The 27,749-nt window shown below is 30.8% G+C and overlaps 4 protein-coding genes across 4 annotated transcripts; 2 read left to right on the top strand and 2 right to left on the bottom strand.

Annotated features, from left to right (window-relative positions):
* The first annotated feature begins 599 nt into the window (after nucleotides 1-599).
* Nucleotides 600-2,322, top strand: LOC147920904 (uncharacterized). The gene has a single exon (XM_087500664.1). The coding sequence runs from the start codon at nucleotides 1,114-1,116 to the stop codon at nucleotides 2,242-2,244; it is 1,131 nt and encodes a 376-aa protein (XP_087356790.1). The 5' UTR covers nucleotides 600-1,113; the 3' UTR covers nucleotides 2,245-2,322.
* A 3,504-nt stretch (nucleotides 2,323-5,826) lies between these two features.
* On the bottom strand, nucleotides 5,827-7,047 carry LOC104768152 (uncharacterized). The gene is made up of 3 exons (XM_087500780.1): nucleotides 6,784-7,047; nucleotides 6,475-6,703; nucleotides 5,827-6,391 (listed from the first exon to the last, which is right to left on the bottom strand). The coding sequence occupies exons 1-3, from the start codon at nucleotides 7,030-7,032 to the stop codon at nucleotides 5,919-5,921; spliced, it is 951 nt and encodes a 316-aa protein (XP_087356906.1). The 5' UTR covers nucleotides 7,033-7,047; the 3' UTR covers nucleotides 5,827-5,918.
* Nucleotides 7,048-7,763: 716 nt separating this feature from the next.
* Nucleotides 7,764-10,252, bottom strand: LOC104768151 (uncharacterized protein At2g29880-like). The gene is made up of 5 exons (XM_010492078.2): nucleotides 9,997-10,252; nucleotides 9,799-9,877; nucleotides 9,142-9,403; nucleotides 8,564-8,912; nucleotides 7,764-8,475 (listed from the first exon to the last, which is right to left on the bottom strand). Exons 4-5 carry the CDS (start codon nucleotides 8,906-8,908, stop codon nucleotides 7,921-7,923), a joined length of 900 nt encoding a protein of 299 aa, XP_010490380.2. The 5' UTR covers nucleotides 8,909-8,912; nucleotides 9,142-9,403; nucleotides 9,799-9,877; nucleotides 9,997-10,252; the 3' UTR covers nucleotides 7,764-7,920.
* A 12,441-nt stretch (nucleotides 10,253-22,693) lies between these two features.
* Nucleotides 22,694-24,182, top strand: LOC104767063 (high mobility group B protein 4). Its single transcript, XM_010491087.3, has 8 exons — nucleotides 22,694-22,910; nucleotides 23,024-23,070; nucleotides 23,175-23,264; nucleotides 23,358-23,415; nucleotides 23,493-23,537; nucleotides 23,638-23,718; nucleotides 23,813-23,878; nucleotides 23,968-24,182. The coding sequence occupies exons 2-8, from the start codon at nucleotides 23,024-23,026 to the stop codon at nucleotides 23,983-23,985; spliced, it is 405 nt and encodes a 134-aa protein (XP_010489389.1). The 5' UTR covers nucleotides 22,694-22,910; the 3' UTR covers nucleotides 23,986-24,182.
* The last annotated feature ends 3,567 nt before the right edge of the window (nucleotides 24,183-27,749 follow it).

The raw sequence follows: 27,749 nt of genomic DNA, 5'->3' as shown, positions 1-27,749 counted from the left end.
GTTCATATGTTATTTGTAGGGTGTTAAAGTTTAGATATGAAAAAGTATTTAACAAATAGTTAGGGTTGATTTATATTGTTTTTCCATGAACTGACTACTACGTTTCTAGTTTTAAAATTTTAACCGAATTTATCTTCACAGATGTTCTCTTTCGATTCATATTAGATTTAAATTTGTTTGAATCAAATCTACTAAGTATTCCGAGGTCCAGCCCATTAAGGGGTAATTTAATAAAAAGGCCCGTTAATTAAAAAAAAAACCACTAAAAGCATCTCCAATAGACCTTTAAACCCTTAGGGTTTTTAATTCCAACAGACCCTTAAACCCTCAATTTTTAAGGGTTTGAATAGTGAACCCTCAAATTTGATGGTGCACTATTGAGCCCCTTAAAGTTTAATATATATTTCATTTTAGTACTTGTAACTTTTATATCTTACAAATAGTTCTATTAAGTTCGATTGTTTGAAATATATCTATATAAATTCAATTGTTTGATTTATATCTATATAAATTATATAGATTATAACAAACAATTATATTTCAAATAATAGAATTTAGATAGATATAAATGAGTTGAGGAGATATTAAAAAATATAAAAGCTTAGTCATGCGTAATTAATTGATTAAACTACAGAAAAGTCTCTCCCTGCTACAGTTATCGAGACAACGATCGATACCCAGATCTCCGATGCCGGTGAAGCTTCGGCTTGCCGGCGTCGGGAATTATCCCTGTTTTTTAGCTTTTTCTGCTCTCTTCTATTTAGCTCTCTTGGATTCTGGCCCCCTTTTCAACTTTTTCAACCCTCTCAAACCTTTCTTCTTTTGTCCAAACTCGATTTCAGCCTACATATTGACAACCGGAGAAGGAGGAGTCTCGCAACAACTTACCTGGCCCCTGGTCTGTGTGTAGCCCCTTCCTTGAAGTCGACAAAAGAAGACACTTTTCAACACAGTGGTGTTTCACCACACAGATCTGAGCTTTGCTTAACAACGCCAACTCATAATCTTAGATCTGGAACCTTGAACCTCCCGAAAGCCCTTTCCCTCTGGCACCTGCCGACGGCGGAAACAACACCTCCTCCTGTGTCTCAACCAAACCTCTCCAGAACTTTCATGCCGATCTTGGAGTGGTCAATACTGAGGAGTTTTTGGTCGATGCGTGCTCCGGCGATGGCAGAAGTATTGAACGGTGGCGCTAACCTAGCTGTTGAAGATGTCCCCTGGCTGGACTTTCTTTATTGCCAATTGGGATTCGGCCCAATTGGGGATCCATTGAGGCCCTTCTCCACAAGGTGTATTTGGATATCATATTGGCAAAATTCCATGTTTGGTCTTTTTATCTCCTTGTCCATCTGTAGCATACCGGTGTATAGAATTATGGAACCAACAGATAGAAGACGTCTTTTGGAACTTATTCGAACACTGCGTCTATGGTGGTACAAATCTTATATGAGAACCTGGCTTTTAGAGTCACTTAAAAGCAGCACCAACCTTCTAGAGAACTTTCAAAAATCCCTTATTCATCTCTACCACCAACCGCCTAAGGGTATGAACCTAAGATCTGTTAATTGTGTTCAATGTAAATCCAGCTACAAGCTTTGTGTGGAATTCCTTAACCTCCATGTCCAAGTGCTTCATGTGAGGGAGGACCCACCTGCTATGTTACGTTTTTGCACATATGGATTCACGTATACCCTTCTCACAAATCCTAAATCCACCCTCCTCCAGCCGCCTAAAGGATGTAAGCTTGGGTTTGTATTATCTTTGAAGTGTAGAATTGACTACAAGCTTTGTGTAGAATTCCTTAACCTCCATTGTCGATGGCTTCATGTGAGGGAGGACCTACCTGCTCTGTTACTGTTCTACACATATCACTTGCGATTCCCTTTTGTAGCTTCACCAACAATCTTGAGATTTGGGTCTAAAAGTGTGGAAAACCTTGAACTAATGTTCTTGAGCCTTCTCTTAGTGACGAGAATCCTACCTTGTGTATCCCCTGTGGAGCACTCTTCTAAAAGCTCAGTGGCATGTATTGCGCAAGCCGTCTATGACCACTTGTTGGTCAAGGAATTCGTGAAGCCTGTCTTCATAGTCGATTCCACTATGGTCCCAACAGATTCTTCAAGCATTGCAAACTTCTCAAAGCTCAACACTTCCTTGGAAAACTCATGGAACCACTATCTTTATTTGCTTTGTATTTTCTTAGCTTTCAGTTGTCTGAACTTCCCTCTTATGAGGTTTTAAGTGAATGAAAGTCTTGTTTGTCCAAAAAAAAAATATAGATAGAAATCAAACAATTTATATAGATATATTTCAAACAATTGAACTTAATAGAACTATTTGGAAGATATAAAAGTTACAAGGACTAAAATGAAATATATATAAAATTTTAAGGGTCTCAATAGTGCATCCTCAAATTTGAAGGCTCACTATTCAACCCCTTAAAATTTGAGGGTTTAAGAGGCTGAGGTTTTAAGTTCCAACAACCCCTTAAATCCTCAAATTTTTAGGGGTTGAATAGTGAGCCTTCAAATTTGAGGGTGCACTATTGAGCCTCTCAATTTTTTTTACAAATTTCATTTTAGTCCTTGTAATATATATCTTATAAATAATTCTATCAAATGCAATTGTTACAAATATATCTATATAAATTCAAACACACTAAATTAAAATTAAAATTGTTGATATATAAAAGATATACCATGCACAAAATATTTTCTTACAACAATAATGCAATAATTAATCATATATGGGAGCACTATGAAAATAGTTACATTGTGTTATATATATAAAAATTATATATGATTGATTACGGTAATAAAATACTATCTCATAAAAAAAAATTAGTACTAAGGAAAAAAATTAAATTTCAGATACACAATTTATTAAAATATAAAAATCAGTTGTATTATAAAATCAAATCTGATAAAAAAATTCATAAATTTAACTTAACGTCCAGGCGAGGCAAATCAAACTGATGACCTCACGTATTCAAAACCATTTTCTTTGACCACTAGAAAAACAAAACAATTTTATAATCATGAATTTAACTCGTTTTCATATTTAATTGATCGCTACCACCTATGTTTTCATGTTTTTTATTCAATGTTTTCTTATTCTTCATATTCTTTTTTGTCATTTTCATTTGTCAAATTTTTTGTTAATTGTCATCGTAACTTTTACCATTTGGTTCTTCGTTATACTCTTTTTCTTCTTCTTCCTCGTCAACTTTTTCACATTCTTCCACTGAAAAACCTTTTTTTAGACTACCACACAACTTGTTAACCCATCAAACTCCAAGAACAAAATCATTTCTTTTCTCATAAAATTTGTGAAATTCATGATTACCAGCATAGTCAACACATGCACCCAATTATTGACAATTTTATCCATATACTTATTTGGTTTTAGATCCACGCGTTTAGAAACTTCTCAAACCAAAATCCTTACTTGGTTTATAATATTTTTAAAACATAATAAAATATACTAAGAATAATTTATTTAATATGAATCATATGATATATAGAAATATGAGTACACTATAAAAATATATTAATTATAAATAAATAAAATCAATTATATTATATCATCAAATAATATCAACCATATCATATTATCAAATAACCGTAACCGTATATAATAGTAACCGCTTGAACCGTAACCGTTTAACCGTTTGTTAAACGGTTCTGGTTAAGGTTACAAAAATTTCTAACCATAATCGATGGTTAATAAACCTTAACCGTGACAACCGTAACCCTGGTCATGCCTATGTATAGCTAATAAAACATGTGTGTTTGTCGTCCATCTTTCTTTTTTAAACCTCAAAATTTGACTCAAACATCAAATTAAGGTCTTGCGATGTCAATCCTTCTTCCTTAGACCCAAAAAAAAAATTAATGAAAAAATATCAACTCATCTATAAAATCATACACAAAAATATGTTTTACAGCTCATAAAAAATAAAAAGTACAAATGTAGATAAATAAGATAATTTATGTTTTGCATCAATATTTATAATATTTTAAACTTTTAAAAGGTTTTGAAATATAAAATTTAAACCTTTTAAAAAATTTCAATATTTATAATATTTTAAACTTTTAAAACTTAAAACTTATAATATTTAAAAACTTTTTAAAAGTTAAGAACTTTTAAAAGTTTTAATATTTATAATATTTAAACTTTTAAAATTTTTAAATATTATAATATTTTTTTGAAGCTGTTTAAAGTTTTAATTTGATCAAATAAAAAACCAGATCAAACCAAATAAAACTTTTAAATTTGGATGCCTGATAAATCAAGCTTTCCTGTTCATTCGTTGTTGGAAGCATATTAATCTTATTTATACTAGTTTTGAACCATTGTCTAAAAAAATTCTAGCCGATGTGAGATATTGTGGTTAGTTTTTGATTTCCATAAATTTAGAATTTTCCTTTTTCTAAAAAAATTTGTAAATTTAAAAAATGTTAATGAATGATATGTCAAATCATGATAGGTTCTTCAAAATAATTCTTAATATAGAAAATTCTGGAAATTGTATAAAATGTTAATAAGTGATATGTCAAATTTTTATTGGTTGTTTAAAATCTTATGTAGACGGACTTAAGAGATTATAGATTAGTGAATTTTGGAAATATTAACGATTATTTTGCAAATTAATTAGTTTTTAAAGATTTTTTTGAGGATTCATTGTTAGAGCAAACCACCCTCAAATCTTTATTTACAAGGAGTCTTGTTGGAGATGCCTTAATTACGATTCACCAATCACGACCAATAAATGCAAATTTATTTTTTTCTATGAAAAATCAAATCGCACCATATATAATCTATGGAAACCTATGTTCTAATGAATGCATATCAAATGTATGATTACGTTTCACATGTCTTCGAAAAAAAATACTTCTCAACCTATATTCTAATGAATGCATTACTGGAAAGTGGAAACCTATATTTCTATGGAATAATAATATTCAACTAAATAACCACACAAACTAGTTTTACTCAGTTAGTCAGTTTACTGTTAGATTAACCAAAAATTGAAGACAATCTATTGGCCTAAAGAGAACTCGAAGACGCCATGTTAGGCTATCGTGTTAGCGGTTGTTGGATACGTGAGATTGATTACCAATAACACTATGTAACTAAAAACCTCATAGAAAATATGGTAATTGTAAATTTCAAAATTCATACTTTTCTAAATAATTTTAAAACTTATAAGTATCTCTATATTAGTAAAAAAAAAGTACAAAATGTTCTTCGGGTCGGATCATTAAAACAAATGACCCGAAATTGATTTTTTCGGATTCGGGTTAGTAATATCCGAAATCTACAAATGGGTTATCCATTAAACTGACAATAACCGAAAATATTAAAGTAAATATTTAGAGGGGGGTATTGAACTTGATATTCTTAGGATTTGGTAGGATTTTAAATTGTAGAATTCTGAAAGATTTTAAGAGATTTGATAGTGTTTTAGAATTATTCTATCAAAAAAAAAAAAGGAAAATAAAATCTGATTTTATGAGATTCTATTAGATTCTATGAGATTTTAGTAAACTTTGAATGATTTTAAAAATATTTTATAACACCAAAAAAAGAAAACTCTATACCATAACATAACTATTACGTAAAGCAGAATTTGCCCCAAGTACATTATTTATATTGGTGGTTTGTTGGCCACGTGATTGAAAAGGAAGTCTATGTGAAGTGGAGAACTGCTACGATGAAATGGTTGTTTGGTCTGGAGAGCATGAAAAGGAAGACAATGGTCGAATCACTAGGTTGCAAGTCGTTTTCAAAACAGAGAAAAGAAAATAAACTTTTACGTTTCTAGACAAGAACCAAAACAGAGAAAAGAAAAAAGAATTACCCAACAAAGGAAATGAAACAATCTAAAAATAAAGCATAGTCATAGTATTGCATCATGACCCCATATTCATAGCATCAGTCCACATGCTTGCAGCTATATTTGCTCTCCATGTATTAGCGAGCACTCTTTGTTGTTCTTGAGTACAATGAAGTTGTTCTTCTTCTTCATCATTTATTTGATCAACGTTAGTTTCTTCGACATCATCTTCTTCTGGAGGAAACAAATCGGAACGACATTCTTTACGGAGATAATTATGTAAACCAACACAAGCAATTACTAACTCTACTTGCGTCTTATACGGAAAGGGTGGTGCATATTTGAAGATGTGAAATCTTGACTTGAAGATGCCAAAAATCCTCTCTATTATATTTCGCAAGCTAGAGTGACGATTGTTGAACAACTCATTTGGATTTACAGGGTCTTTTCCTTGTCCTCTAAAGTCTTGCAGATGATAGCGAGTACTTCGGAATGGAGCTAAAAAACTGCGTCGATTGGCGAATCCACAATCAACTAAGTAAAATTTTCCTAGAGTTTAAAATTATAGGTGAGATAAATTGCAGATAAATAACATAACAATTTAGTTTTATACAAATATAAGTGAGACATACCTTCAGGAACTACTAATTTGTTTGTGTTTCTTGTTAAAGCATCCTGTAATACCTTTGCATCGTGAGCTGAACCTTCCCACCCGCTAAAAACATACGTAAATTCTAAATCAAAATTACATGCAGCTAAGACATTTTGTGATATTTGTCCTTTTCGATTACGATAGCTAGCCGTGTCTTGTCCTGGTATCATTGCAAGGATATGAGTTCCATCAATCGCCCCCACACAATCCTAAAAATAATATAAACAAAATATCAGTCATAATTTTTTGAAATACTTGGAAACGAACAGAAGAAAAAAAATTATCATACCTTAAAATAAGGATAAAATCGAGTGCTGTCTTTTATTTTTGTAGGAATTGCAAGTCCAGGCTTAGCCATAAAACTTGGAGCAAGTGCTTTTAACGCCTTTAGAATTGTGTTAAAGCTCTTACTTATTGAGAATTTTGATCTCTGGAATCTATCTTCAGCTACAACGTACCTCGCATTTTGACCAACGATGAATAAAAATGTGGCAAGCATTTCTTCAACAGAAACATATGTTGTGTCGGTTAAATCCATCTTCAATCTAAGAATAGAGCATAGTTTCAGAAATGCTTCTGGGTACATACGATATAGCTCTCGAAAATGCTCACGCTCTTTAGTTTCAGCCAACGCCTTCAGTATATACTCATGTCCAAGTGTTGTTACTGATTTTCTAATCTGGCGTGGTATCTGCGGTACGAAATATCGAGTTCTCGCTGACAAAACCAATAACATAATATCAACATCTAACTTGAAATTTCTCATTCTTTTTCTTTTTCTTCTAGATTCTATCTCTTCACTTTCTTGAACAATGCGATCCATTGTTGAAATCCTACACACAAAAAAATAACATAGCTATAAATCATAACAAACAGCTCCTAATCATCAAGAGAGAAAAAAAAATGAACGATAAGCATAATATAGAGATAACTGAACGATAAGCATAATATAGTCACATAATCGTAAACGAAACGATACAAAAGCATAGAACAATGAGAAAATTTGGAACTTACAAGGAGAAACTGACGGCTGGTGTGTGGAAATAAAACAAATGAGGGTGAGCAGCAAATGTATATTAACCCTACCTCTAATGTTTTTTGCCCGCCACTATGTCCTAAAAATCTATATTTTACCCGGCAAAAACAAATCTTACAACTAACATGAAAATATGCAACATGTATACACAAAACATGTATAATCTTATTTTGACATATCATAAACGTGTATACATTTTTTAGTACTAGTACGTAGCACAAAACATGATTTATAATCTGATTTATATGTAAAATGAAAGAAATAACCAAGACCAGTGTTAAATAAATAAAAAGAATAAAGAAAAGCTCATCATGTATTACTAAAATGAAAACGAACAAGTATATTATCGAAAAAGAAAACCATTTTCAGTCCATGCATTCAACTTCCTTTTCATGGTTTACGAAGGTTTTGTATGATCCATCCCTTGCGATCTGCTATCGACATATTAACGAACCCATATTTCATCCCTAAGCTGTGAATGAGTGTCATGGCTTCGTAACGCAAATCTTCCTCCAAATCAGGAATTTCTTTGATAGCTTCCCACACATTATTAGCCTTATCCTCAGCTTCTTTTTCTTCGGATTCCTTTTCCCACCTTTTCTGTATCATGTCAAAAATCTGGTGACTAATTTCTGTGTTCACTTCATTAGAAGTATTGGTTGAATTAAGTGCAGCAGTTCTAGCTTTCTTTCTATGAGGTAGCTTTCCCCCTCTTCTTTTCTCTAATGAAGCGAAAACTTCTTGAACAGATGTATCTTCGTAGGCTCTTTCCTCTTCATCATCCTCAACTTGAACAGATGTATCTTCTTGATATGCATCTTCATCAATGGCATCACCTAATCCCATGGCATTTTTGCCAGTTGCAACATTTGTTGAAAATATCAGGTGTAAATCTCCGAAATCTTCAAATGTTTCATCACGCAGATGATTTTTATTTGTATGAGCCTATTCAAAACATAAAAACCATTTTAGTAATTTTGGTACATAAGAAACACTACTATATTCACAAACTGTATACTATAAAGTTTCTTACCTTCAAATAGTCATCCCATACTTCATCTCTAGCTGTGAATTTCTTTGTTTCAGGATCCCATCCAAAACCAGAGCTGAAACGGAAAAGTTCTGCCAAGCCGTTGTACCTACCCCTCAAAACCTTCATCCTATTTGTATACTCCTTATAAGTTTTTTTAATACCAAGATTTTTGTTTAGAGTTGCTAATACTCTTGTCTCCACAGTTAATTTGCTGAACTTGCCACTAGCATCACGATAACCATCGTTGATTGCATCAACTAGCAGCTGCACTAACATCTTGCTTTCAGGTTCTAACCAATGATTATATGGATTTTTATATTTTTCCACTACCTGTGAATTTTCCATGGTACTATGGCCACACAATACAAAAAAAAACCAAAGACATTTATATTAGTTATGCTACACCCCAGATCTTAACAAGTATTATTATTAAATGGCCGTCAATACGTTTCTAAGCTAAACTAGCTTTCAAATTGCTTTCAATGGTATCTACTAGCTATCACCATGTTCTCTTATATCTTTCATGATACAAAACGTGGAAATACAACAATTAAAGTAATTCAGTAGGAAAAACTCACCTTGACAGAAACGGAGATGAACTTCAAGTATGATGATAGTAATTGTGCAGGGCAGAAGAAAACCTACAGATCGAGATATATATATGCACCAATAATTTAACCCTAATAAGAAAACAACATAAAAAGCCCATATACTCAAAAAGAACAGCCCATAAACCATGATCCACCGTCAAATTGCAGTACAAAAACAAAATGATCTCCTTTCTCACGTGTGATCCCCTTTCTCAAACTCATTACGCCTTCCCCTATGCTCTCCACTATACTGCAGACACATCCATAGACACAATACCAGTATTCAAACCAGTTGTCTATTTCTTAACTCAATTCACAAATAACTACACCATAGAAGACACTTGACCAATGAGCAAAGTCTCTAACACTCGACCAATGCCTATACCAAGACCCTAGACAAATTCAAATGTTGCTAAAATCACACTAGTCTTATGCTAATTGCTAAACACCGGAACAATGTTGCTAAAATCACACTAGAACGACAATAGAACACTCAATACCACATCAAATTCAACATATTCGAAACTAAAATGCAGAAGTATAATCTGAAAAAAATGCAGAAGTATAATCTGAAAAAAATGCAGAAGTATAAAAAAAATCAAATAATTCCTAACCACACATTAAAAAAGATGATCAAAATTATACCAGAAGCAGTCTTCCAAATCATTGGAGAAGTGTTGTCAAGAACCGATTTCTTCCGAGATTCCATCTCGTCGCTCCAAATCTATCAAAAGGCATGAATAATGATCCAAATTCCATTATTTGATTTAAAAAAAAAACCTTCTATTGAGTGTATATCTTCTATTGAGTATATATCTTCTATTGAAGGAAGAGAGAGAGAACCTTCTTCTTAATCTCGCTACGGAGGCTGTTCTCAGAGTCGATATCTTCTATTGAGTGTATGATTTGCTATGACAAGCTTGGGCGATCTGCCAATATCTGGTCTTGCTCCAGCTGTTAATCTAGAGAGAGAGGATTCGAAGGATTGTACAGAGGATCGGAGAGGAGAAGTTAAGGTTTTGAGAGAGAGAAAGAGACGATGCTTCACCGGGGACATATGATTTTCTCGGTTGGGTTGGGTTGGGTTGGGTTGTGTCGACTGTTTTTTTTTTTTTTTATAGAAATCCTCCGAAATTCCACCTCCTAACATATGATTTTGGTATTCATATTTTTCAACTAAAAAATAAACAAAAGTTTTGTAGAATCATTCAAAGTAGCATTTTTTTAAAAAGTTGTGATATTTTGAATAACAGTAGATTTTAAATAAGTTTTATAAATCATTGATTGAATAACAAGAGATTGTATATTATTTTAATTGATTTTATATAGATTCCAAGTTGAATAACATAGAATTTTAGAAGATTATTAAAAATCATTAATTGAATAACAAGTGATTTTAAAAATCCTCTAAAACGTTCTAAAATACAAGTTCAATACCCCCCTCTTAGCTATAATGATGCAATCTGTAACTATGGTTCTCTAACAAAAAAAAAAGTCATTGATCGAATATTTATTATTCCTCTAATTTAGGAAACTATCAAAATTAATGTCATATAAATCATAAATCGATACTATTACCAATGGTGTATTTTTATTTATAGAAGTATAATTATATCAGAAACAATATTTCGAAAAAATATTTAGTTTTGAAGATATCATATCTGTACCCAATATCTTTTCGCCAAACTGATCCTAATTTTTAGTCTCCAATTTTTTTTTTAGTTAGGAAAGTTTTTTAAAAAATTATTACGAAATTACAAAAAAGATTTTTTTTGTTATAACTATATTTGTAATTCTTAATCATTCTAATCAAATATTAATACAATATCGGTTACAAAGAGTATATTCAATCAGTTAGTTTAAGTAATAACCTTAAAATCCGTTATTACCATTAATATTCTAAGGATATCCATATACTTATTACGAAATCACTTAAATTTTTCTACAAGCTAAAAAAAATTATTCAAAAAGACTTCAATTTACTAACCCTAAAAATCGAGTCCCATTCCTCACTATATAAAGTCATACATTTGTTGAACAAAGCATCATTTCATTCCAACTTTTCTATGTTTTTCTAATGTTTTTATTTATTTATGATTTTCCATTTACCATATTCATGTTCTTTTATACAATACGATATATATTAATGTTTTTAATTTTTATATTTTACAGAAACATATCAAACTCATATGTTCTAAATATGATGCTGATTACGACTATCAAGCTCAATTATGAATTTGATTTATTTTTTTAATTGTTTTCAGGACATATGAAGCATAACGAAAATTATCAAATTACTTTATTCTTATGTGAATCAGGTATATACATAATTTGACTTAACAAATGAATGATTTTACATTTTGTAAATATATTGTTTTGTTTTCTGCAACTAATAGGTTGCTTAAATCTATTTAAATTTTTTGAAAATATATATATATATATATATATATGTATATATTTTAATTTGTTAAAACCAAATCAATGATTTTATATGTGAACATAGAGTTTTATCATTTTGCTTTTACTTATGTTAATTACAATGTAACAATAATGAAATCATATACTTATAATATCAAAACTTATTTTTCGAATTTATAAGATTTTTTTTTCTTACATCTTGTCAATTACTATTTTTTGTGAAGCAACATGTAACTAAAGATCCTAAATATTTAGAAAATTCCATAATATTAATTAATCAATTTTTCTTATTCCGATCGTGAGTAAATAATTATTTCTACATATTTTTGTAAACAACAAATAAAATCAAAAATTTGAACTGAATATTATACATACAATATTCCTTAATCATTCTACTCACTATTAATACAAAATCACTATAATTACTTAGATTATATTCTATAAGTTTGTTTAAGTAAATTATTAATCTACTTTCAAAAACAATTAAGAAGTTAGTAAGTATATCAATATTCCGATTGTTATTATTGGAAATTTTAATTTTTTTTTAATTCGTAACCTCTATTGTAGGGATTTAAATTTTCTATAAAAAGTTCTTCTCTAACAAGCTATTAAAAAATAAATCTAATATCACTCCTAGCAGTATAGATTTATTTATATGTAATTTAATTAAAGATCTAACTTAAGCAAAACTCATCAACATAAAAAATAAAACCAAAGTTTAGAGAAAATTCTAAACAAAAGAATAGATAATTATGATATAATAAAAATGGTGGGATTATTAGTTTAGGGTTTTATTTATTTAATTTGTAGTTCAAGAAATATGTTTTTGATCTTTTTAAAAAGAATTAATGATAAATTTTTGACTATAATGTTTTGCTAAATTTCAATTTAGATAAATTTGAGTAAATGATAAATTGTTTTGCTAAATTTGAGTAAATGATAAAATAGATTAGAATTTTTGGATAAAATTATTATGGTTTGTCACATGATACATTATGAGTATGTAACTTTTACAAACGGAATATTTTGATAATATTTTATGTATATTCCTATTTCTACTAATAAAATAGTCAAAATGAATTATCAATCTGAACTCATTACACACATATATGATTTATTGTAATCTACTGCAAAATAAATATAGCATATCCAAATGTATTAAGACTGTATATATATATATATCAATAAATATTCTTCCGCACTGTAGCGCGGGTCCGATCCTAGTATATTTATTAGAACGAGATCACGACCCTCTTCTTTATTGAAGTTTCTAGTGTTGCAACAAACACATTTGCGGAATCACAATTCTAATAGTTTATTATCTTAAAAATAAATTCGAAAATCCCATATTAGACCATTATGTTATATATGTCATTGTAGTCATAAACATCCTCATAGATCTCCAGAAAAGGGGTTGAATAACATTGGTTTAGTCAAGGTCAATCTGTACGCTATGGCAACTCTAACAAACATCTTTTAAGCCCTAGAGCTCCACAAACCTTGCTCGAAAACTTGTCAACCTACCACTTTGTGTAGGCTTCCTCAAACCGGAGAGAAGTTCAGCTTTGACTCCTTTATTAACGCCAACCAGTTTGATGACAGTGGCAATCTCCTCATCCGTTGGCTTGTCGATGGAAGAGCTATCGACAATCTTGATCTCACATATACGAAAACTCCTTCAAGAATTTGGCTCAAAGCATTCTAAGCTTTGTTATAAGAAATTTGCCTTTTGATTAATGAATGAAAGTGGTTTGACAAAAAAAAAATCTCCAGAGAAGTACACGATATCGTCCACATAACTTGTGGTCCTAACTTGTTTAGGTCTTAACTAGTTTTTTTCTTCGTCATTTCATCATTGTTTTTGTATTGTGTCATTGTGTGAATGAATTTTGTTTTGGTAGATTGGTTGATGAGAAATAATAACATGAGTAATGTTGGAAACTTTCAACCATAATTTCATTTTTTCATTACTTAAAGTTAAATCTAAACCTTTTTTTTGTTAAATCTAAGAATAGTTAGTAATGTTTTTGACTTTGACTAACACACATGAGATAAAGTTATATCAATAATGAGAAAATGAGTCTCAATCAATGATTATAAATAGGGCCCATTACAAATCTGGCTTTAGTTATTTGTTTTCGAATTTTAAAATATTTTATACTATTAAGCACAAGTCACTTGGTCAATCAACTTGTGCCTAATCATTTTTTCTTTTGAAATTAATTAACTAAAAACAAAATAATTCAATCATAATAATAATAATAATAATAATAATAATAATAATAATAATAATAATAATAATAATAATAATGCAATCGTAAAATTAACGACTTCAAAGCAGTTTTTACATCTTCTACTTGATTTCCTAGATTTTCTCACACGATCACTACGTTCACAATGAAACCATGATTTCAAAATTTAAACTGTTTAATTTTCTAATTAAACTCACGAAAACTCTATTTGTTCTAACATTTTCTTTCTTTCTTATGTATTGTTTGTTCTTTCCTATCTCACTTCATTCCTTCCTCTGTTTTGTGAATCGCATGGTTTATTCGAACAACTAGGAGAAGTTTTTTCTTCGCTATCTTCTTTTCCTAGATGAGTTCATATATTTCCCTTACTATTTGCTTTCTTTGACAATTTGCTAATTTTTTTTTATAGGTTGGACTCATACGGCTGTTAAATTAGGAGGGGGTATTGGATGAGAGAATTTAATAGAATCTGATTGAATGGAATTAAAGACATAAATAGCAGATTTTCTAGAGTGTAAAAGACTTTCAAGTCTTTCTCTTTAATTCTTCTTTTAATTATATTTTTCAACATTTTAGTAGAATTAAAAAGATTTCAATTCTTCTAATTTTTCTACTTTGTTCCCACTATGTTAGCAACCATGAAGCATTAAAACCTAGCAGAAATCTCATCCACCAAAAGAATATCGCACCAAAGTTGTGGTTTTGTTGCCGGCGTTTGCCGTTGTTCCAGGTTGTGTCACGTGTGTTGATGCTCGATCTGCTCCGTCCAATCAAAAGAGGATAACTGCTAGGATAGAAAATCTTTGGAGATGCAAAGGATGAGAGAGAGAGAGGTCGGAGCAGATTAGTTCGTTTATTTGTCTAAACTACCGAAATCTAGAATCAATTGGAACTTGGAAAACCAAAAACCTCTAATTAGAACGAGAAATGAAAGAAGATATGATCACCTCACTCTATGATGAAGGCGAATTACAGAGGACATATAAATCTCGGTTTTGACTTTTGACTAATGACTAATCTCTCTAACCATTTGAGCCCTTAACGTTAAATATATATATTCTATCCAAATCTCAGCCTAAGGTTAGTGTACAAATTAATGGCAAACATGTCGATCTCTGCTAATTTTGAGTCTTTCACGATGAATTATAACAGTTTATTTTCCAGGTTGTTGGGAACCATAAAACACAACAACAAAGAGCTATGAGATTCTCATTTCTCTGTAAATTAATGGTAATCATCATTTCTTACTGCATCTTCTTCTTACTGAAAATTAATGTCTTTTAGTCGTTAGTGTTACACATATTCCGGACTTTGATTTTTTGAGTTAACCTAGATTTTCGAAAGCTTTAGACTTTAATCAACATTATTAGTCCTTCGTATGTCTTCTTTTTGTAATTAACCTCATTGATTTTCTTAACATCTTCCTCTTATTGTCCTTTTTAAGTTAAAAGAAGAATACAAAGATATTATTTTTGTTGTTGAGTTGTGATAATCACAAGTTTGCCCGGCTCTTGCCAAACCATGTATTAATTATCTTCATCATGGTCTATTTCTGATGATCTAGCGCCTTTTATTGATCTATTTTTTCAGAACATGCAACGAACTGAACCAAGTTGGTACACTGAGATACAAAAGTGAAGCATTAAGAAGCAGACAAATTACAAATAAGAATGCTAAACGAAGAAGCATTAAAGGAAGCTGAAGAAAAATCACATGGGTATTACGCCGAAGGAAAAGCCTTCAATTTTTTTAACACAACATAAAGCTTCAATCTTCTCTACACAACAAAAAGCTCAAGTCATGACACATAAATTATATTTAGTCCGTGTCAACTTTCACCGTCTTCACATTGAGTTGACACGTTCATATGTTTCTAGCTAGAGACGTATTTATCCGCACTTTGTGAACTGTGATAATCTTATTACATCAGTCATGAGCTATCTTTAATTATTTAGTTCCATGTAATAAAAAGATGACGTATTACACCTTACTATAGATGATCAGAAAAATAAAGGAACTACTAACACATTATACATATACAACATACAAACTTAATACAAAAAGTAACTAAGTAAGTGAGGTTTCCTTATAGTACGGGTTGAATACTAGTTTGCATTATAATTTGAATAGATTTGAGTTAAAGTTTAAGCCTACTACCATGTGGCATATTACAAAAAGTTGACATAACATTTTAATTAATTTAATAACTAATAAAAGAAATATTTATAAGGGGATTTTCAAAAATACCCTTTTTCTATGAATAAAACAATTAAATTATAAGTTCTAAACTCTAAATACTAAACTCTAATCCCTCAAAACTATAAAATAAATGTAAAATAGAGAACCCAAACCTTAAAAAAAGTTCTAAAAATCAATTTAACATATTGTAATTGTGTAAAAGAGGGTAAAAATAAAAATGCTCAAGAAAATAGGATTTTTTAAAGGGTATCCAAAAAAGGTATTTCTAACAAATTCTCAAACTTATACTGGTTTATAAAATAACAAACAATATTTTTGAAATTATATAATAAATTATTTAACAGATTTTATTTATTGTTTCAGAAATCTTAGGAAACAATAACAAACTATTTAGAACAATTATAAAACATAATTTTATTAATAAAAATAAGATTAAATATTTGCATATCTAAATTGTTTAATAATGACAAATATATTTTAAAACTAAGATACAACATTGCTTGTATTTTTAAATATCCATATATACTTATTTAAGCAATGTTGTTAGAACTTTAATCAGCTTTGATGTGGCATATTAAGAAAAATACTATTGTATTTTAATTAATATAATAACTAACAATTTCACTTTTATAAGCACTTCACATCAATTGCAAATTCACTTTTACTTTTTGTAACCATTTCACTTTTATTTTTTCTTTACTCACAATTCAACTTTTGATCATAATCGACCGGAAGAAACAATCAAGCTTTCATCAATTAAAAATAATAATAATAAAAATATATATATATATATACATATATGGTTTGTAAAAATAGTTGATTTGAAAACAAAATACCTCGAGCTTTTATTTTATTTGAAACAATGTGAATTTTTATATTTTAACCTTTAAATTATCATATTTTTAAAGCAAATCATTAAAATATGTTTTTAAAACTTATTTTTTGGTCAAACAAATCTTTTAAATTGAATCAATTTTTTTTTTAGTGCAAACCAAGAACGTTAAAAATTATTAAGTCTAACAGATCCAAACCAATAACTTATCGGCGATAAAAACAGAAAAAAATCAGTTTTAAAACCAAGGATTTCAAAAGACATAATCATCACATATTAAAAACCAATTCAATGACAAAGAAATGGAGACAAGATCATCTAATCATTTGCATTTTAAAATCCATCTTCCAAGCCAAATACATTTGGATGAAAAAGACTAATAAACGAAAATCAAGAATCTTAAAGATGATTAAGTTAACCGTTCCAAACAAATAACTCACTCATGATAAACACATCAAAATTCACTTATAAAAATAAGGTTATCAGAGACAAGGTAACATTAACAAGCCTTTGGGTTTGGAATTCCTAGAGGTATGATACCTAGCCCAAAACCTTTCATACCATCTAAGTCGTTTATTGGCAGCTTGTCTGGGTACATGATTCTCTTGAAGTAAAAACTCTGAAGGATAAACACCTCAACATCTTTTGAGCTGGAGAGTGCACTTTTAATTTTAAATGTAATCCTATCTCTCTCGAAGGTAGCTACGATTGATTTTACCTTAAAGGTCTCATTAAGGATGGATGCTTCATACTTGGATGCTTCGTGCTTCAAAGCCAAAGCAAACTCAGGGACATTTGAAGCTTCCCCATTTGCAAACTTTATGGCCTCGTAATCATGTAGAACAAATCCAAAATACTCAAATTTTTTCAAAGGGTTTGTTCAAAAAAAAAAAAAATCAGAGACAAGGTTATCATAAATTAAGAACCCAATCAATTTCAAAGATACATAGACTAAATTATCTTCTCTTATGCATTGTGTTAATATGTTATATGTTACATGTTATGTGAATTTCGTTCGTATGCAACTTCCAGAAATTATACATTTTTAGAATTATTATTGAATATGCTATTTTTGGTTCAGCAATTTTTGGATTTGCCTAGGCCTGGGCGTTCAGATATCGAATCGGATTCGGTTTGGATTTTTTGGATTTCGGATTTTTTGGATATTGACTTTAACATCCATATGGGTATTTATAAAATTCGGATCGGTTTCGGTTCGGATTATTTGGATTCCGGATCGGTTCAGATATTTTTTAAATCTGATTATACCCAAATTACCATACTAACCGAGCCAATAAAATAAAAAACAATATAAATGAAGCAAATGACAAGCTCTAAGTTCAAACTTAAATCAAACCATACCAATAGATAAAAATCTGACTAACTAAAATCCAAAGTGAAGACTCAATGAAAAAAAATTCAAAACCAAAGTAAACCATACCATCCTAAAGAATAAAGAAATAGCAAAATTAAATAACATCCTAAATCAAATTGAACGTGGTTCAAAAAAATTTCAGACCATAGCAGCAAACTCAAACTTCTCCTAGCCGCATAAGCTTCATGTCTTTAAATCCCTAATACAACAACATACATAAATTCTTGTGAGTCATAATATCTTTAGTGGCTTAAATTATGAAGGACAAAAAATTAAACATCAAGTTTAAAACAATCTACCTTATAACCAAGTAATGAGTTTACGATTACAAGTCTTCTAATTCATGTCTGCTGGACTTTCAAACTCTGACAAACAACAAAAACAAGAGACTGTTAACAATTAAAACTATTAAGAAGAAATTGATATAAAGTAGAGAGAATGAAAATACCTTTTTCAAGTTTATCAAGTAGTTCAATCTCTGCAAGCAATTCTGCATTTGTAACAATTGATATGTCACCAAACTGATTAACATTCTTCATCCATTGCTCTGTGCACATTAACACTTCAACCATATAATGTGTTAAACAGCTCCGATGTGGCTCTATGACCCGACCACTAGTGCTAAAAGCACTTTCAGATGCAACTGATGACACTTGTATTGCAAGAACATCCCTAGCTATTTCTGACAAAATAGGATACCTACCACTATTGAGCTTCCACCAAGACAATACATCCCACTCTGATCCGATGAAAGTTTTAGGATTTTCCACTTTTTGTTTCAAATATGAATCCAACTCATCCTTACCATCACTAACACCTTCGTCAACCAACTCATTATAAGCAAAATCCATCCTTTCATACTCCATACTATCAGACATTGTATCAGTGAAATCACTTCTTGCAACATGATCTTGGCTACCAAAAGTCGGTTGAGTGAATTGTGATGATGGAGAACTTGATACATTCTTACGAGCACTATACTCCTTAAAGAGAGATATCAAAACAGTGGTGACCGAATCACACATCTCTTTAGCATCTAAAGAATCTTTCCCATAAAGCTTTTCAAAGCACATCTTAGCAAACTGCATTTTTTTCCTTGGATCAAAGACACTAGCAACTATAAGAAATTTATTAATGTTCTTCATTCCACCCCAGTACTTATCAAATTTTTCTAGCATACCATCAGCTTTTTTGGACAAATCTGAATCTATACTATTGCTTAACGACACCAAAGCCTTTCCTATAGTCACTATCTCACCATAGGTCTTGTAAGAAGCAACTGAAGATGAAGCAGACACAACCAAGGTAGAGTTGTAGAATATGATTAGAAATTTAACTAACCTCTCTACAGCATTCCAATCTGTCCTTGTAGGCGGACCTACTTTTTTCCCCCATTTTCTACTTCATTGAAGTAGTCATTGTATAACTTATCCTCAACTTCCATTTTATCAAATGCTAATCTAAACTTAATGGCTCTTGACAACATTAAGTATGTAGAATTCCACCTTGTTTTGATGTCCAACGGTAAACTTCCTCTAGTCATCTTGCCTGAGACAACTTTCTGTTCAAATGAATCACATCTTGAAGTTGAAGACCTCACATATTGCACTGCATTGCGTATGGCTGCCACATTATCACTCGATTCAACCAAACCGTCCTTGACAATCAAATTGATAATGTGAGCACAACACCTGAAACTTCTTTATTCCTTAAGCTGAATTCATCCTGAAACTTTTTTAAAGCACAAGTGTTTGCAGTTGCATTGTCAACTGTGATCGTGAAGATCTTGTTTATACCCCAATCTGCCAAACACTTAAGAAGAACCCTTGATATTGTTCTTCCTTTGTGATTTGTGATGTACTTAAACCCAATAATTAGCTTCCTTAATCGCCAAGACGCATCAATAAAGTGTGCTGTAACCACCATGTAACTAGCACCTGTAGCTTTAGCAACCCATATGTCAGTTGTCAAAGAGACTCTAGGCTTGCTAGCAGCAATCCAAGTCTTCAGAGATGCTTTCATTTCCACATACATTTTAACTATGTCTCGAGTAGCTGTTCTTCTAGAATGTGGCTTGTAGAGGTTTACTTTGTTGCAAAAATGCTTCCAAGCAATGCTTTCAATGAATGCAAGTGGTAATTCTGCTAGCACAAGCATCTCGTTTGTAGCCTCTCTGAAGACTTCCTCTGTAACTTTCCCATCCTACAGTTTTCCATGATTATTAATCACAGTCTGAGTTTGCTTCTGACACCATGCTATATAGTGCTTGCAGATTGCCAAATGATTCTTCAAGTTAGAAGTTCCTGCAGATGGAGCACATCCGTAAGTTTTGTGACAGTAGTTGCACTTGCATTTGTTTACCTTATCCTCTCTTATCGTGTAATGTTCCCATACAAAGGATCTTGTATTGCGCTTCTTATTTGGCTGAGATGTAGTTCCACCTGAACCCGGAACATCCTTCCTTTTCTTTCCACTTTTCGACATATCTTGGTTATCTTGGTCTGAAAATTCATTTCCATCATTGTTGTGTGGAAATGACGAGGAATCCATCTAAACAAAAGAAGAGAAGAAGTTAAGAACACACCAACGTATATTAAAAGAGGCTAATAACAAATAAAAACAAGAAGAAGCACATTCACGTTCAATTATATATGAATTTTTTCTTTACTTTAGCTGGAATCATTCAGAAACATGAGAGACTATTGAAAATTGAATATCTCTTACGAACATGTAATACAAAGAGAAGAGAGTATGCAAATTCTGTTTATTAAGAAGAAAAAGAATATCTAATAAAATGACGACAAGAGCTCCTCTAAAATACATGTTCCTACATTGACGACAAGAGCTATTAAAATGACGATAAGAGCTACAAAGTAAATGTACGTTCCTACAATTATACAAATCATTACTAATTGGAACTAGTCACATAACTATGATCTGAAAGGCTAACAACACCAGCAATTGATCTTCCAACCAAAGCTTAACGAATTTTTTTGTTGTTGTTGAAAAAGCAATATGAGTTTCAGATCCATGAAGTTATTTATTCTGCTGAGCAAGGAGACATTAACATGTCATATACTTGGGACAAGTGTGTTCTGTTTGGTTTTAACATTCAAAAATCCCAACAAGATATTAAATATCAAATTTTATCAAGTTTTCATAAGAAACAGAGACCTCTGATAAAAAGCACAAGCATGATTTTTTTTTGTTTCACGTTTCTAAACATAAATAACCAAACAACCCAACACCAGAAGCGATTGATTTTCCAAGAAAAGCAATACAAATTTCAAATCAATAAAGAGATTTGTTTTAAAATCACAAACAACTCTACTCTCAGATTTGGTATATGAATATAATTAAACCATGAGCTACAAAGTAGACAATAGCAATCGATTTTGAAACTAATGAAAAAGAAACATCACAGTTAAAAAAAATTAAAGTTCAGAATTCAGAGCATACCCGATATCAATTTCTGGTCTGTGATGGAGGAACTTAGCCGAGAGTGGGATTTGGGATGCCAGATTGAAATTTAGGGTTTTTATCTTAACTGCGCACAATCGAGATTTGGGAAGTGGAAAGATACAGGCAATATTCTTCGGGATATCAATTGTTCATATATTTTCGGATTTATGTAGATATCTATTGGATATCGGTTCGGATCGGATATTATCCGATATCCACAAATAATGGAAGCAAAATCCGATCGGATATATCTTCGGTTTTGATTCGGTTTTAATCCGATTTTTTCGGTTCGGATTCGGTTCGGATTTTCGGATTTGGATTTTGTGCCCAGGCCTAGATTTGCCATTATGCTTCAATTTTTTTTAGATTTGTCATATTTATTCACTTAAAAGTTAAAACTAAATATTAGGGAAAATGGTTTCACAAAATATATACTACTTAATAACAAATACTATATCCTAGAAAAGAATAGAACCAAATAAACTCAAATATAACGTGTAAAACTGTGTTTTGAGATATAAGAAAATGACAAATTGAAAACATTTAAACAAAAATGCCAAGAATTACTAATGCCACTATAAAAAGTATCTTTGGCAATCACAAAATTACATGAGTAACCATTTTTTATTTTTTACTTGCTCCAATTTACAATTCAGCTTTTGGCGATAATCTACCGAAGAAAACAGGTCATTGTCAAGCTTTTGTCAATTAAAATTGATATATTAATATATTTTTTGTTTGATTTCTTTTATTAGAAATACCTCGAAATTTTATATAATCTGGAACCAATGTGAATTTTTAGATTTTAAGCTTTAAATTACCAAATCATTTTAAGATTGTTTTTTTAAAATCTTATTTGGTCAAACAAAGTCTTTTTATAAATAAATGTACTTGAAAAGAGATGAGATCTGCAAAACTCAAAGTACACGTGTAATATGAACGGTCAAGATTCGAAGAGAGCACCAATCCATTATTCCCGTCCGTTGCTCTTCCTTCTCCCCCATTACGTGTCGAATTATTTCCGCTCTTCCACGAAAAAAATCCCGCCACTGTGCAAAATTTTCAATCTCTTTTTAGTTTTTACAATAAAAAAGAAAAAATATTATTATCATCATAAAAGCCCCAGCAAATAAAAACAAAAACCCTATTACTCAACACTAGTCTCATACGCTCTCTCTTCTCTCTTCGTCAAACAAAAAAAGAAAAAAGAACCCTAAAGGTAAAAAAAAAAAAAAAAAAAACTCGCTCCTACCGTTTCGCCCAAACTCAGTCCCAAACTCACTTCTAACGATTCTTCTTCGTTTTTTTTTATTTTTCTCTCTTCCTTCGCAGATGAAAGGCGGCGAATCCAAAGCTGAATCTACGAGCACTGATCAGAGGTGTTTTTTTTTCGTTCTCATACTCTTTCGTCGTTTCCTCTGTTACATCTGAGATTCAGATCTTCAGATTTCTGATTTTCTCGTTTTTCTTTTCGATTTCGTAGACTCAAAACCAGAGGAAGGAAGCCTGGGAAGAAGACTAAGAAGGATCCAAATCAGCCTAAGAGACCTCCAAGTGCTTTCTTCGTCTTCCTGTAAGTAATCTCACGAATCTCCTCCTTCCAATTTTTGATTTTTTTTCGAATTGATTTGAATTTTATCAACTGATTCTTTGTTATTGATCTAAGTGAGGATTTCCGAAAAGAGTTCAACCAAGCGAATCCTAATAACAAATCTGTCGCTACTGTAAGTATATTTCTCCGTGATTTCTGGAAATGTTCTCAGATCTGTAATCTTAAACCTAGTTTTTGTGCATATATTAGGTTGGTAAGGCGGCTGGGGCTAGATGGAAGTCTATGACTGAGGAAGTGAGTAGTTGTGGCTACTGTAATGCTTGATTTGTAGAATTAGGTTTTTTTTGTTGGATCTGTGTTTTGAACTTTGTGGTTGGTTCAATCTGTAATACAGGATAAAGCGCCTTACGTCGCTAAGGCTGAGAGCAGGAAGACTGAGTATCTCAAGACTATGCAACAGTACAACATGAAACTGGTATGAATTTGTCATTGATAGCTTTCACTTTGTGGAGAGACTGTTGTTTCTTATGGTTGCTAAGTAGTTTTATTATTGTGTGATTATTGTTTAGGCTAGTGGAACCAATAGAGGTGAAGAGGATGACAAGTCTGAAGTGGATGAAGCAGGGAGCGAAGAGGTTTTTTACTGAGACTTTTAACTACTATTGTTTTGATATATGTATTTTGATGTGTGACATTGTGTTCTCTTTGGATCTTTGCTTTGCAGGAGGAGGATGATGATTGAGGCTTCTAGGTCTTGCCATTGACTTGACTCAGATTTGAGATTGTAAACTTTCTTAGATTATGGACGAAAAAACTAAAACTATGTTTATGCTTTGTGTTTGTGATATTGAACCTCATTTGCTACTGCTATGTGCTTTTTAGGCCAGTGGTTAGGGATAATATCACTTGAATGCTATATTTTCCCCCTTTTCCTGTTCACTAGGATTCATATGTGTTTCAACTTTTCATGTGTGGTATTGGTTATTTAGTTTCAGCTTTATATCTACCTATTATACCTATTGTTGACTTCTGTTTCTACTCGTCTCTGATTTTGTCATCTTGTGGTATTTGACTCTTATTATGACTGTGGAAAGCTCCTACTTATCTGGCTTTTTCCAAGGGAATATTTGATCCAACTTTTGATTGGGACAGAATCTTCTTTGCTGGATTGGATCGTACGCCATGATACAATCTATCTGTCTGTCTGTTTGCTTTTGAGCTTTTGGCATTATGTTGGAGTCTATTATTCATGTTTATTTCTTGTGTGGTAAATCGCTGCTTGTTAGAATGAGTATCATACTATATCATAACTTTGAAGAAATTTCCTGAATTTTCCTTTCAAATTCTTATAATATATTTAGAAAATCTCTGAATTCCATTTTTATTGTTTGGATCTTCCTTTTGAACACTAGAGTCTAGAAGAGTCAGTGTGATTTGTGGTTTTGTTTGTTTTTGGTCTTTATTTTCTCAAAATTGGTTTGGTTTTCTTTTGTTTAATGTAAATTATGTTTGAATCGTTTTGATTTTTGAGTTGGAGTCAGTTTAGTGTGTTACTATAGGATAGGTACGAATAGTTAATGACAATTTGAGAAAATTCGAAATGAGTAATGAATATGAATTTATACAGTAGGCATTACGATTTCATCTGATTTTTGTAACACCTATAACTAAAAATATGCAATTTTAATAAACCATGGTGGCTTTGTTTGGATTCGAGTTGATTTTGGTTTCTATGTTATAAATCATTTTATTTATAGTCAAAATTTTGGTTGGTTTTGTTTCGATGTGTTTGAATCTGTGTGTTTATGGTATATTTGTCCACTCCTGTTGATCTCATCATCAGTCATAACTCAAAAGTGTTCCTTAGCTGTGGAGTACATTAGCATCCAAACCTTTGACGTGATGGTCTTTGAGCATTTTCTCGTCATTAGTCGTAGTTTCCTACCCTTCTACCCTTGCTTCAATGGTATACCGTAATCTTTTGATCGACTGGGGAATGTGGTACGACATGTTTTGGATCGCTAGCTTAAATAATTGGGCTATATATTATAAGCCCGATATGGTTTTCTAATATACTTTCGTGCCTCTTAGTAGATCTATATAGATAAGTCTATGTAGATACTTATTAGGTAAGTCTATTTGGGACCAACCTATAAAGGAACAAAATGATATAAAGTAAAGTACTATTCCATATTTTTTGTGATATGATTAAAGAAGCCGCGAGGAGAGGAAGAATTCGATTGCATGTGAGTCTGATGCGACTTTTAGGAACTGATGTTGATCAAAGACAAAATATTATTATGGTCGGCCCCATAGATATTTAGTTGTGTAAGTTTGGGTTTAGTGCATTTTTTTTATGTTGTAAAGAATATTATATACGAGAGTTTTTTTTTTTTTTTTTTTTGACAAATGTGTGTATTTCGAATCCAACCACCCGATTCTACCTGTTTTCGAACTAAACTACATTATTTGCATAAGTTGTTAAAATAAAAAAACGATAACATTCAAAATGACAAGACCAAACATATTTATTTATAAATCTCTTTATAAAAAAAAAACAGAATTTGCATTAACCCAAAGATAACCACACAAATTAGGCCACTCAAGTGAAAAAGTTTCCTACTGTATAATATTATTAATCTCTTCACTAACTACTCAAAAAAATTTCATATCATTGGAATGTGTCATTAATTTGTTTTGTGTGATTTAATATTTTTTTAATCTTACAATTATATTTTCAACAGCTTTAACAGAACAAAAACAAAAAATATTTCATAAAATATATTAATAGCGAATTGAATCTGGATATCTGAAAAGATGTTGAAAGTAATTAAGCACTAACGTGAATGGATTAAAATTGAACCAATATCAATATGTTTCTACAACATTGTTGCATGTCTAATATAAAAAAAACATTGAATTAAACTACACACATATGTATGCGTTTATTGTAATTCGCCAAAATTCTACACATTCACACTTGACCTAAGAAATAAATTACAGTTCTGTGACTTCTGTCTATTGTGTTCATTCAACGGTATTGATTTTTCGTATTGAGTTTCACAATAGTACGTAGTTAGGCACGTAAAAACAAAGTAAGAATCAGAATGAGCTTTCTAGGTATGCAAAATATAGGGGGGAGTCGTGCCCCTCGTGGCATAGTCTTGTTAATGGCCCTATAGCTTTAAAATGTCTAAAACCTATGCGCAGTTAGGATTAGTAAATACGCAGATTAAGAAATTTTTACTTTTAACCAGTTCAACCAATTAAAAACAATACTGTATAATATAAAATATTAAACTAATCTAAAAGTTGCATAGCAACTTGAAAACATCTTATATTAAGAAACAAAAATCTTCTCTAAAACATCTTATATTTTGAAACGGATGAGTACATAATACAAATGAAGGTTGTATGAAATTGTAATAATGAAAAAGATGGGATGAAATAAAAGGTGTGTAATAATGGAGGATAGTCGAAGGAGGGATACGAAGCACATGACCATCCATCATTAATACATTATATAATAAATAAATATAAACAAAAAATAAACAAAGCGTGTTTTGAGTCATAACTTTACAACTAAAAGCCCCCACAATGCCATCACCATCACCATGAGTTGTATGTATATTACTATATTGTATTCATATCGATTCCCAACCTTTTCATTTCTTTGTAGTTTGTAGTATGTGAATTAATTATTTAGTATTTAAGCTTTCATGAGATATAATAATGTTTGTGTTAGGTGTTTACATTGTGAATTAGATTTTTTTTGTGCGGAACTTGAGTTTGTGCTCTTTTAAGGTTTCTTTAAGAAAAAAACCACCAAAAACAAATGATATTTGTGTTTTGATTTCTGGTTAATGATTGTAGCCTACTGATTTTTACTTACGTTATATGCATTCATGAATTATAGATTAAAAAAAAAAGAAGAAAAAAAAATTTATGTACTATTTTTATGTATGATATCAAAATTAATTTTAATCTTATAACATGTTCTATTAAGACACGAATTTGAGGGTATTGACCAGGTACGTAGATGGTTTAATATTAAGTATTAACTAATCGTAAGACCCACTAAGATTATTACAATGATTTTTAAAAGTGAAAATATACCGACACAAATTTGACAATTAATGGTTAGATTAATACTCCATCCTATCCAATAACTAGAACACACAATTTTTACATAAAAGACTAAAAACTCATATATATTTTTTTTAATTTTATTTTTGAAAAAACGAAAAACCAAAAAGTTATAGTATTTAATATTTTGATTTAAAAATATGATTAATTTAAAATATAAAATGATTAAAAAATATGATGTTCATTTTTTAAATATAATTTATGAAAATAAAATATGATTTAAAATATAATGTATAAAAATAATATTCAAAAAATTGTTTATAACAATATTGTATATAAATATATGATTTTAAAAATATGACATTAATACAGTTTAATTAAGTTTTATAAAAATATTGTATATAAAGATATGATTTAAAA

Source organism: Camelina sativa, chromosome 19 (genome assembly GCF_030686135.1).
Source record: "Camelina sativa cultivar CO46 ecotype springtype chromosome 19, ASM3068613v1".
Lineage (NCBI taxonomy): Eukaryota > Viridiplantae > Streptophyta > Magnoliopsida > Brassicales > Brassicaceae > Camelina > Camelina sativa.
This window is presented reverse-complemented; position numbering and strand designations above follow the sequence as displayed.

Coding starts and splice junctions, on each gene's coding strand:
- LOC104768151 (XM_010492078.2), bottom strand. CDS start 8,908: ATGGAAAATTCACAGGTAGTGGAAAAATATAAAAATCCATATAATCAT. Junction 8,476..8,563: donor TATGGGATGACTATTTGAAG/GTAAGAAACTTT, acceptor TGTTTTGAATAG/GCTCATACAAATAAAAATCA.
- LOC147920904 (XM_087500664.1), top strand. CDS start 1,114: ATGCCGATCTTGGAGTGGTCAATACTGAGGAGTTTTTGGTCGATGCGT.
- LOC104767063 (XM_010491087.3), top strand. CDS start 23,024: ATGAAAGGCGGCGAATCCAAAGCTGAATCTACGAGCACTGATCAGAG. Junction 23,071..23,174: donor TCTACGAGCACTGATCAGAG/GTGTTTTTTTTT, acceptor TCGATTTCGTAG/ACTCAAAACCAGAGGAAGGA. Junction 23,265..23,357: donor AGTGCTTTCTTCGTCTTCCT/GTAAGTAATCTC, acceptor TATTGATCTAAG/TGAGGATTTCCGAAAAGAGT.
- LOC104768152 (XM_087500780.1), bottom strand. CDS start 7,032: ATGGATTTAACCGACACAACATATGTTTCTGTTGAAGAAATGCTTGCC. Junction 6,704..6,783: donor GATTTTATCCTTATTTTAAG/GTATGATAATTT, acceptor TATTATTTTTAG/GATTGTGTGGGGGCGATTGA. Junction 6,392..6,474: donor CAAATTAGTAGTTCCTGAAG/GTATGTCTCACT, acceptor TTTAAACTCTAG/GAAAATTTTACTTAGTTGAT.